Raw genomic sequence first — 12,717 nt, 5'->3', positions numbered from 1 at the left:
AATTTAATAAAATTATTAATTCCTAACAGATGGCTTAGGAAAATATCCATGTAGATAAGCCAATAAATTCCCTATTAGGAAACCCAATACTAGTCCACTTTGGAATAAAGAATTCTTTACAATTCTCTCTAACTGGAGAGAGCATCAGTGTAACATTTATCAAATTTACCATGGTTATTTTTGATGACTCTCTAAGTTTAGTTAGTGATCCCTCTTCTTGCACCTTCTCCTTCTTTTCCAAATCTCCCCAGAATTGGTCTGCTCCTAATTAAATCTCTAGCTATCTCCAAAGCTGCCGTTTATTTCACACTAAGGTTGTGAATAGTGATAATTTCAAGTCTTGGTAGCATTAAAGAACTATTTGCATTCTAAAAACGAGGTTTCTTTTTCACAAAATTTCATTAATTAATGTACAGAGTGGGTATAATCCTTCCATATATAGGCTACACTGTGTCTTCTCTGGGAACCAAAGGTCTCCTGACCCCCTACATTCCAGAAATCAGGGGTCAGCAACTGGGTGCCCCACTTGTGAAAAGCCGTTGACCTCAGGGAGGGAGCTTGTATGGAAACAAGTGTTAATTTTCAGAATGTGACTGGTCTTGATAGCAGCAACCTCATCCCATCACGATGTCCCTTGGAATGTTTTCCAGTCAAGGGGCCCAGAAGTAATCTGTCATCACTGGTCAGTCCTGCAGGCAGCCCATTCTTGAATCCTTGCCTTTCTCTCCTGGACCTGAAACAAAACATACCACTCCAACCGCCTCCTCTCACGTCCAAATTTTCATGTGTTCAACATTTGTCAGGGCCTTCACCTTAAATGACATGGTCAACACACCAAGAAATTATATTTAACACATGAAAAATGAGCAGCAGACCCATTTCCCCCTGCTTTGTAATTGAGAGCTACAGAATCCGTGTTTTCAGTATACACATGTGTGCTTATTCTTGGGAAAATATTTATAGAGACTTAAAATGATTGTCCTCCAAAATCATAAAAAGATTTAATAACACACTTTAATATAATTTCTTAAGCATTTTTTAATAAAATACAGATATGTACTTATAATTATCAATGTATGTACTTCCTTTAATATAACAATAAAAGGTTAGTCTTTGATGTGACATGGTAATTAATATTTACAGTAAAATCTAATGGAAATAGCATTTGTACAAAATTGATAAATTTTGCCAAAAATTATTTAAAACTTCTACTCATATTGTGGTGTCATCTCAAATTACCAATAGGAAAAAGGAAAAATGCTCTACTTACTAATACATAGAGCATTACTTTCTATGTTTCTCAAAATGAAAAAATATTCTCTTTGAATTACATAAAGCACTAAGACTGAGATGAACTCATTCTTAAAGCCTTTTCCCAAATATTTGTTCAGATATTACTACTGTACACAGAAAAATCTTATATAGGTCTACTTATTACAAGTATTTCATGCCCCTTAATGTTAATCTTAAATTTTAAATCAATATTAATTTTATGAACTGCTTAAAGAATCCATTAAGAAATTTGCCAATATCTATAAACAGAGTCATACCCTGTGCACATTCTGTTCAAACACTATATTAGCCTAAATATCTAACAATGGTGCTGTTTTAAAGAAGCAAATCAGGAGTTATACCCTCCCCCCCCCCAACTAAACTAAGGATGAGTTATAGCCATTTGATTAAGCAATGAAAGGAAACACTCTTTTTGCTTGTCAGATACATGAAATGTAATGAATAAGTCAGTCAGACACATCATTTTAGTTTCTCAGCAGAAGGGTAATGCATATTATCATGCATTCTTAGCCTTTTCTATTTATCTCATAAATATTTTTTATTTCAAGGAACTGTTCAAAAAATGTTGTTTTGAACTCTTAAACCATGTATACATTATTTTAGGGGCTTTTAAATAAGTAATGCTACTATCATTTCTTCATTTCCAAGGTTAAAAATGCTATTGAGGTTAAAAGTTTTATAGTTCCTTTATCATAATTAGTATCTTCCTCCTTAGTCCTCCAAGAGGGCCTTTATAGTGATGGGCTTTAGCCTTTGACTACAACACCCACAAGACAGATTGTCAGAGATAACCCTCTGAAAATTCCTTGCAGCTTTGGCACCATAAAGGCCTAAGACCCATCTGTTTTGAAAAAGACTTAAGACAGAGGAATATGGTTAAGGAAGGAGAAGGGGAGTTCCAATTTGCAGGAATTATTAGACATAAAGAAGTAGCATAAATGTCTTTTCCTTACTCATAAACCAGGGGTCTGGATATTCAAAGTAAGATGGAAAAAATAAATGAAAAACCAAGCAACACAAAAAACCTAAGGGATAGTTGATAAAATTATTCCTTCAGATTAGAAATATAAATGTTTCTCATTGGAATTGGAGAATTTGAGGTGGATCTATTTTCTTTTTGCTACTACTCAGATCATATATTCTTGCCCTAGCAAAAGTGAATTTGAAAATGTTTATAGGACAGTTTTCAATGACCTATTTGATAAACTAAATAAAACAGCAAAAGATCTTAAATACTAGGAATTTATTCTCTGCAAATGAGTAAGTACCTCTTGTATACCCAATGGAAAATGAAAAAATAATCACAATCTTCTCCACCTTCCATCAGAAAATAAAAATTCTGAGTTATAAATTTTATAGACCTTAGGTCATTCATATAAATCTGTGGCAAATAAGAATAAGCAAGAATGTAAAAGCTAATCCTTCATAATTAAAAATACCTCAGAACTAATACTAGCACTTCAACTGGCTTTTGCTTTTTAGATTCTCACACTATATCCAAGAATAACAGAAATCATAAGATTCTATGCTGGTTATCAACACTCAACTCTGAAATTGTTTAGAACATTTTTCTGATAAATTATGTTACATGTCTTCATCTGGTTAGTATCAGTGCCAAGTTTTAAGTTTACCTCTTTGTTTTTAAAAGAGTCTGAGAATTTTGATTAAACATACTGTATGTATGCCAATACTCAGCAACTGGGTGAACAAGGAGGTTATAAAAGAGACTTCAATATGCCACATGCTATGTATATACAGTATCCACATACACTATAGATAATTACAGTCTCACCATGAGAAAGTCAAAAACCTCAGTGAAACTTAATTTTCTATTATATGTATATTTTACAAAAGTTACAGGTAGCTCCTTTCCATATTGCTTTAAAAAAAAAAGAAAAAGAAGATAAAAATACATTAGACAGGTTCAAATGAATTTAACTTAAAGGCTTCATCAGACCATATGTGCAGACACTTGAGATGATGACAGAGTTAAGCTTCCTAGGGTCCTAGAGTCAAAGAAACTCTGCTGACCCCCACTGCTAAGCAGGTGCACTCCTTCCACAGGGGGCAACATCTGTCGATCAGTCATGGTCCCACTTGGGGAGGACCCCAAGAAACTTCCTTGGGAAGAAACAATTTTCTCAGGACTGGCAGCCAGTTTGGGGGATGTAGAGAAGTTATATCCATATAAGGCACAGGGACTGTGCAACCTGAAAGTGTTATAGGAGCCCTGGTGGGTCTGGTTAGTAGCAAAGGCATTGCTGGAGGGTGAAGGCATGATGTACTGGAGCTGAGGGGACATTCCTGAAATCTGCATGGACAAGCTGGTCTGTGGGCAGCTGAAGGTGTCCCCATCAGTGCCACCCATGGACATGTTCACTGAGGTGCTGCTGCTCACACCTACATAGGAAGGAGTCCTGGGCGGGGCGAATGTCTCGCTGGTTTGATTGGTGAGCCTGTTGTAGGTCTCGGCCAGGGATGTGCTGTATCGGTTGAGGGTGAGGCCTGAGCGGGCACAGGCAGAATAGTCAGCTGGGGCCAGACTACATAGCTGGCTGGTGTTGGGCCCCAGATGGAAGGCAGGAGAGGAACAAGAGGAGCCAGACAAAAGGTGAGGATGGGTGGCAGGAACACCATTCCCAGTACTTTGCAGTAAGGTGGAGGAACTTGCATTGCCTATAAAAGAAGTTGAAATGTAAAGAATGACTCGCCGTTTTTCCTTTTAGTTTGTTAAATACATGATAGACATGGCTTGTTACAAGGGGAGGCAGGGACTACAAAGATGAGGAATTTATGATTTCTCAGCTTTGAAGGAATTTATAACCTTATTGAATTCATACTGAAACAATCTAAACACAAATCTTCTCAATGTACTGGGGACTGAACCCAGGGGTATTCTACCACTGAGCTACATCCCCAAGACCTTTTATTTTTTATCTCAAGACAGGGTATCACTAAATTACTGAGTCTGGTCTCAAACTTGAAACCCTCCTGCCTCAGCCTCTTGAGTCACTGAATTACAGGTGTGCACCACCATGTCCAGTTCCTCTCAATGTTTTTTTAATTTTTTGGTACTGGGGATTGATCTCAGGGATACTCAACCACTGAACCACATCCCCAGCCCTTTTTTGTATTTTATTTAGACACAGTGTCTTGCTAAGTTTCTTAGGGCCTTGCTAAGTTGCTGAGGCTAGCTTTGAACTCATGCTCCTCCTACCTCAGATCCCGAGCCTCTGGGATTACAGGTGTGAGCCACCACACCTGACACACCTCTCAATTTTTTTTTTTTTTTTTTTTTTTTTGCAGTACTGGGGATCAAACTCAGGGCCTTGTGCTTGTGAGGCAAGCACTCTACCAGCTGAGCTATCTCCCCAGCCCAACCTCTCAATATTTTTAAGACAAATTATCTCCCTAGGGAAAGATGTGTTTTTGTATTGCAGGTAATAAAAAAATAGTACCACATAGACTCTTCACACTTCGTCCCTCAATAAACTTTCTCAAAGTTTTCTTAGTCTAATAAATATTAGAAATGCTGAATTTATTACTTTATAAAATATCAATCTCTTCTTGTTTTATATCTTGTTCCAAAATTGTAATCAATACCCCTTTTCTACCCATGTTCATCCTCTCTTTCAGCAAAGTTTGCTTTGGGTCAATGTATTTTCTCACAAAGAAAGTCGTGACTCAAAGCAAAGAGCTAAACCAGTCCACGCCCAGCTCAAGAACATCTGAAAGCCTGTGTGTATCAATGACTACACAAGGCAAGTCTTGGCCATGCAGTAAAGCAATAGTCTAGTCCCTCAAAAACTTCACTTCCAACCAGAAAACATGTTGGTGAATCACATCCTAACACAAGAGTAGAAGTTCAGCAAATAAACAGTCCTGTGAAACTTTGAGAAGGTAGTTATCCTGCATCCAGTGGTGGTGATGGTGACTGACTCTCCCTCTCTGGATTTGCTGATAGACTGATGTTTGCAAATTTGACAGAACTTAAAGGGAGAAAAAAATCCACAAAGAGCTAGACAGGTTGTAAAACCTTCATTGTTATAGTGACAATGTTATGGTATATAGCTTCTCAAAATAATCTAAAAGCTCAATATGTTCCATGATAACCTAAAACCCAGCAGGTGAAATTCTCATTGGAAGGTGGCAGGATCCATGGTAAAAAGCCTGCCATAGCACTGAGCTGATGGTCCTACCTAATGAACAGACCAAAGAGGTAGTGTCATCCTTCTCACAGAAAGTACAAGCCCCAGACTGTGGAAAATATTCAGAAATGAGCCCAGTGATATCTGCCTGAGTGTACGGGACTTTCTCATCATAAACTCAACAAGAGAATGCTGCCTAGAGTCACTTACACTAAAGGAAGAGAATAAAGAAGCTGGTAAGAAAAGGTGGACTGGAAACAGTATCAGCAATTTCTTGTGTAGGATACTTGGCCTCAGAACCCACCAGTGCACCTCTAACATTACTACAAAATATAAGAGTCAGGTGAAGGTTATGACATAAATAAACAGCCTAAAAATCAAAGATTTAACCTCTGACCACGACAACCATTTTTTCTGACCATCCCCATACCATATAGAAAAGATACAGACCCTAGAAATGTTGGTGATGAGGTTGCCAACATGTTTGAAATAACTGCACATTTTTTAGCAACTGAGCTTTCAGGCAGGAATTGGCTGCAGCTATAGCCCAGGAAACCATGTGAGTTACCTTGCTTGGGAATTCCAGGAATATCTTCAAAGGTGAGGGTCCGCAGTGAAGGTCTCCAGAATGCATAGGATTCCACCAGAGCTTCCAAACCCATTCTAAACAGAAGGGTCAGGATTGGGGTGAGATGGGAGGGACAAATGAAGTCTAGTTAGGAGCAGTTGGAGCTTTCACCAGTAATAAGCATTTTGGAAAATAAGCCCAGAATTGACAGGACACACCATACTGGCAGGTTAGGAGCTTGCCATGGTCAGAAAGAAATGTTTTAGAGAGGGAAACTTGAAGAGAATGGAAACCACCCAAAATGCCGTTAACATTCTTGGGAACCAAAGTCAGCCAATATGGGGGAGGAAAAGCTACCCCATTGGGCCAAGGAGCTGAGGTGAAGAGAGTCCATTCTCACTGCTTTGAGTCCAAGGCACTGCTGCAATCTGGAACACACACCTTCTCCCTGTGATAGGGCTTTTCCCTCTGTGAAGAGGGTGTTTCCACAAAAGAATGTTCCCGTTTTTTAAAAAAAAAAAAACCTTTTCTAAGAGGCATTTTTATCCATCATTCAGTGCCTCAGCAGCCAGCTCAGGCTGGCTTTTCTTTATTCATCCAAAGAAAACCAACTTTGGCCAGGGGCACCATCTCCACCATAAGCCAAGCAGGACCCGCCTTTCAGAAACAGGAACGCCAGAAGAGGGCAGCACTGACTTCTCCTGTCCTCACCCAGCGAGGTGGGAAAGGAGAGCAGGAAGATGATCTCAAAGGGATATCCGCTAAATGGAGTTAGTATCCCTATCACAGATTTACTTTAAAGCCTCACCACCTATACTTAGATAGAAAAAGGTGGTTACGGATTATTTACATGACATATATGTATTTAAAAACATCAATAACTAAATACATGTATAAATCGTCTGCTACCATAAGTGATTCAATCTTTCCCTCCTTATGTCAGGTGTCTAGTCCTCTAGGTTCTGGGATTGAAGTCCTTCACTCAATTAGCCATTCTCAAAAGAGCTAAGACCTACCACTCATTCCTCAACCTCCTCAGTCCTAAACGATTGTTAATCAAGATAACATTGTGGCAGCATTCAGTGTTGCACATCTGTAATCCCAGAGGTTCAAGAGGCTGAGGCAGGAGGATTCAGAGTTCAAAGCTAGCCTTAGCAAAAGCTAGGCACTAAGAAACTTAGTGAGAAAATACAAAAAGGTCTGGCAATGTGGCTCAGTGGTCGAGTGCCCTTGAGTTCAATTCCCAGTACTCTGCCCACCAAAAAAAAAGATAACATTGTGCTTTTTATGAAATGTATAGTTTTACCGTAGGAAACGCCTGCTTCCTGAAGTATCAAATACTACTCAGACATCTCTTGTGATTGTCAGATACGTTTAGTAGCTAAAGCTCAGGAGCTACCTCCTCTGGGTTCCCTGTATCCCCAAATCATGAACTATGGACTAGGACTAGAGGAAAAGACCACCAAGAGTCACATCACCTATACAATAGGGTAAAACCTCTCCAATCAGCAAAAGTGATTTGTGCAGATAAAACCATCTCACACCACTACTCCTTCTGTGCCAATGTTTTACACACAGAATTTGCTTCCTTAGAATGTGCAGGTATAGTCTCCATTGATCTACTGATTTCTGTCCCAGCTCAATGAGAAGCATGCCTATCCAATCTTAGTAACAAAAAGGACAGTTATGTATGGGTGGATGGGTGGCATGTGTGCATGAATGAACACATCTCCTGAATCCACTCAGGGACCTGACCCATCTCTTCAATCGCAGGCTCAGGGGAATACTGTTCTCAGAGCATTCAAAGAGGCATCCTCAGTCCAACAGACACTATGAAAGGGCTGCCAAAGGAAGAGGAGGGTACAGAGGGGACCTGCACTATTCTACTTGGGTTACCTGGGAGAGAAAAAAAGAACCTGGCTTCTGATGTAATCATTGTGCCACAGAAAGAATCATGGCAAGGACGCTAGACTGGGATCAGAAGAAATAGACTTGAATGCAAGTCACTAAAACTAATTGTGATCTTAATTTCTTAACCTCTCTGGACTTCAGCTTCCTACAAAATGAGGATTAGATTATGAAAGCTCTGAAGCCTTTTCTAGATCTAAAGTTGTTTTATTCTAAGTGACTTCTCCAAATCAAACATCATATTTGTGGCCAAAATACAAGTGAAATCCTAGATCATTCTGCTCAGTAGTATTTTCTGTACATTAAATTATTGATTTCCGTGCAGTGTGGCAGGCCTGCTCAACCTCAAAATCCCAGGTTGCCTGTGAGTTCTAGTAATACTGGAGTAACAAATGCTGGGTGCTATTTAGCCTAATATTCTATAGTTAGTGTAAACCAATACTAAATTTTTATGACTTTCCAGAAATAAGATTTTAAAAATGCAAATGAACATTAGGATATAGCTTTAGTTTTTTAAATTGCCTTTTATTATCACATGGATGAATTTTGATAATGGTAGTTTTCAATATTAAATATACCAAAGTAGTTACAAAACAATCTTGGGAGAGTTTACTAAGGTAATAAGACTTAGAAATTCATTCACTATAGAGATGTGTATTACTGCATTATTTGCTTTAACAGTGTAAACTTGACTATGCTTCAAATCTATAAATCAAATTTTTGGAAGAAGTTATTAAATATCACAAATATATAATGCTAAGCTTTAAAGAGATGCTCTGAAGGTGATATGTCTACAAGTGATCTGATTTGGAGCTATCGATATTTTTCATGAGGCTGCTGTTTCACACCACAAGTTCCAGAAAGGATTTCAGATATTTTGCAGGAAACAGTTATAAAATATTTATTAGCTGAATCTGGACTTTTGTTAAAAAGCCTTCATTTTCTCCAGTAATGGAGACTTTTCCCATCTAGTTAAAGAAAAGATGAAAGGCACCTCCTGCAGGAGAGTAGCCAAGGCGATAATTTATACAAGGTGCCTTTGAACAACTTCCACATTTTATCACCGCCCTAATTTATGCTATCAAATGGCCAAGTTTATTTAGTAAAATGGTTATGTTTTTCCTGAAGTATTTAAAGAGAAGAAATTTTTGTACCTTCCTGAGTAAAACATTTTATAGGGTCAAACCTAAGGCCTAACTGAAGAATGAAACTATTCTCAGCACATAAATTCGCTCTCACGTAGCAAATGTCTTGCAGGAGAGCTTTTAAGGGCCAAAGCTACTGATTCCTATAAAATAGGCTGTGGAGTCATAAATAGCCAGGAAAGGATAATTTTTAATTAAAGAAAATTGTTTTATAAAGTTTAAACAATCATAAGTCCACATTTATTTCTTGTTTGCTCAATTTGTTTATTTTATGTATGAGGAAAAATTAAAATAGATATTTGTTTTTTTAAAAAAATAATTATACAACAGTATCAGGTTAATAAGGGACTATTTTTAATTTTTTCTCTTGAACTTTCTTCTCTATCAATAAATTTAAAAATTACATTAAAATGGATCCCACTATTATGTAAACTATAATGCACTAAAAAAAACTCTAAAAAACAAATTCTAAAATATTGTAGTTCTCCATACCCCTAAAACTACTGCACTTTCCTGCATATAACTTAGGTTCTTTTTTTAAAAGGAAAATAATACATAAGTTCTAAATATTTAAAGCTGACCAAATTCTCTCTTCTATATTTGCATCTTTGGTAATTATGAGTCAAAAAACTGTTAATATCAAATTTTTAAATATGGAATATCAATTTATAGATATTTAATATTCCAATGTGGCCCATGAAGAGCTTACCTTTGATAAACAAGATAGAGAATTTCAAGAGAAAAAAAAGTTGCAACTTTATTTCACTAGCAAAAAAAGTAATGTACAGAGATCATATACTTCACCAATAAAAGGTACCGTTGAAACACTTGGAACAAAAAAATTTAATTTCAAAAATATTTGAAAACTGTTAAAGTATAATTCATTTTTTCTGTATGTCCATTAAAAACATTAAAAGTTTTATTACAGTAATGGAAAAAATAATAGCAAGCACCACTGGATGCCATGCCTACACATTCCTGAAACAGTCAAAGGGAAAGAAATATCAAAACCTAGCATTTTGACCTTACCATACCAAACAGCTTAGTAGTTTATTTTCATCAGTGCTACTGATTTTTTTACTGACTAAATTTAAATAAACAAATGTCTTTTCATTATGCTGGCATATCTAGTATACTTCCTGAAAAGTTGTCATATACATCATCTCACTTCTACTTGTAAAAGGTTCATTCACTGTTATTATCTACATAAAATATACTTGAAGAATATTGTTTAATTTTGGCTTCATAAGTGAACTGAAAGAGTGTAAGCAGTGAAATCTCCAGTGTTTGTGACAAGTGAGATTTTTGCGGGAACAATCAATAGCTTAGACATGGTTACTGGCATATACACACTCAATTTATTTTAATAAATTCCTTCTCTACTTAAAGAAAAATCCCTGAAACCAGTGCAAGATTCTAAAGTGGGTAAATACTAATCTGATATAAACACAGTCACAAGAAGGTTCCATCAAAGCATTTATCAAGGTTGAGGAGTCACCGAAAAGGTTCCCTTCAGTCACCTCACTACATGATCTTAGAATACTAAATTATGGTTCAATTTGCATTCAATTTTCAGAAATTCATCTGAAAAGCAGGTTAACCAGAAGCTATTAAAACCTAGCAAAAATCAAGCAAACATTGTCTCCACCTTGAAACACATATTTAAAAAGACACAAAGACAGATTGTAATCCCAGTGACTCAGAAGACTGAGGCAGAAGGTCACAAGTTTAAGACCAGCCTGGGCAATTTAGTGAGACTGCCTCAAACTAAAAAATAAAAAGAACCAGGGTTGAAGCTCAGTGGTAAAGTGCCCCTGGGCTCAAACCCAGTACCACAAAAACATTTTTAAAATAAAAATAAATTTTGAAAAAAAACATAATTTCAATATAGGAAACAACTTATTATGCATTAGGAATACCTGCAAACCTTCCCACAGGATGATGAATTTCAAAGGGAAGCCTCCTATTGATCAGTCCTGTTGATTCACCTACATTAGGTTGATGGTTCTTCTACTCTTGTTGTATTTTAATTGCATTTTAGTTCTTACACTGCATGACATTTAAATGATGCCACTGTATATGAAGATGACATCAAGTCTCTGCAAGCGATTGTGTTCTGAGAAAAGGTCTTTGTTGCCTCCTTGCCCAATTAATCAACTGAAAGAACTAAAAATCTAGACTATTACCTCATGGCTTTCTTCCTAAAATTTCAAATGAAATTGTCTCTAAAATAACTGAAGATTTTGACTTCGTGTAGACAGACATGATTAATACTAAGGTTTCAAGAAGTATTAGAATAATTTTGGGAGTAAATTAACATTTAAAAATGTTTAAATACTTCTTTTTAAAGACAAGATACTTCTGAAAACATGTAAGTCAAAGTCTTACCCTGAAAAGGCATTTGTAGGATGTTAGTCTACTATTACTCTCTGTAACTAAAAGTTATTTTAGAAAATATTGCACTGAACTGTATTGGAATAGAATCATATCAATAAATTTTAACACTCTTGGCACACAGACCAGATGATCTGCTTTTTGATAAAAGTACTAGAGTGGAATTCATTATTGTAGCTCTCCCACTTAGTATAAACACCATAAACAAAACACTGAAAAAATAAACTGTGCGACTGTTAGCAGAATCAAAATGAATTTGGAAACTAAAGAACTTCAGCTCTCTTAGCAATGGGAAAGAGTTTTATATTCCAGTTGGAAACCTGAGATAACAAGGGACCTAATCGTACTCATCAGACAGAATCAATAGACAGTTGTGTCATTGCTAAGGAAATTCTAAACCAATAGCAGAGGCAGAGAGGGTATCTACTTGGGACTTACTGAGGCCCTTGGCCTATAAGGGTAGACTTCTTTAAAGCCTCTTCAGAAGCAATATGCAATGTACTCCCTGAGAGCTTCCATCTTCACCTCAAAATCACACATGAAAGTTCACCTCAGGGCAGCCCACACCATCATGCTCCAAAATAAGGTACATCCAAGGAACAACAGTATTAATCAATTTAAATTCTCCACAGAAATTATTTCAATACCATGTCAGTAAATATAACCATTTAGTTTGTAAAGGAAAATTCACAATAAAATATCAAATATATTTTATCACAAACAAAATGGTTTTCACTAGGACTCACCTGTTTCGACCAGAGTCTCGGAAGCCTTTGGCAAATGGATTCCTATCTATCTTAAGGCGTGTAATCTGCAGAGTGGAAAAAAATCACATTAAATTTTATGCAAACATCAAGTAAAGTTATAAAACACAGAAATAATTGTGTAACTACAGATTATTCAAAGGTTAACTTGATAGAGAAGGCTACTGTGCTCCTCTTTCCATTCACCACATATTTTAATATCCTCGTAGTAAAGTTAAAAGAAATTTTTGGAAAGCGCCCACAACATTCATATGCTATGAAAAAGATACTTTCTAACTCCTTTTCAGTCTCCATAGATTAAAGTTTGCTTTGCTTTTAATATTTCTAGAAAAGGAGATCTTGAATCATCTGTTGATGATTTGCCTTTGTTTGAAAATCCTCTTGAAACTGAAGCTATTCCCTTGAACTTTGTGATGTGGTTTAATTGTGTTTCTCTTGCAATAGTGGTGATGGGAAACAAATAATAACTAACTTTTACTTATCAGCCATTCATATTC

The 12,717-nt window shown here is 36.6% G+C and overlaps 1 protein-coding gene across 1 annotated transcript in view; it reads right to left on the bottom strand.

The window, feature by feature from the left end:
• Positions 1–1,073: 1,073 nt before the first annotated feature.
• The window catches only part of Tbx18 (T-box transcription factor 18), a 29,719-nt gene continuing 18,075 nt past the window's right edge, over positions 1,074–12,717 (bottom strand). Inside the window, exons 6-8 of the mRNA XM_047558516.1 lie at positions 12,203–12,267; positions 6,010–6,104; positions 1,074–3,969 (exon numbers count right to left, since the gene is read on the bottom strand). Of these exons, the coding sequence (XP_047414472.1) occupies positions 3,245–3,969; positions 6,010–6,104; positions 12,203–12,267 (885 nt within the window). The 3' untranslated portion in view covers positions 1,074–3,244. The remainder of the gene's footprint in view (positions 3,970–6,009; positions 6,105–12,202; positions 12,268–12,717) is intronic.

The sequence above is a fragment of the Sciurus carolinensis genome, chromosome 7 (genome assembly GCF_902686445.1).
Source record: "Sciurus carolinensis chromosome 7, mSciCar1.2, whole genome shotgun sequence".
Lineage (NCBI taxonomy): Eukaryota > Metazoa > Chordata > Mammalia > Rodentia > Sciuridae > Sciurus > Sciurus carolinensis.
This window is presented reverse-complemented; position numbering and strand designations above follow the sequence as displayed.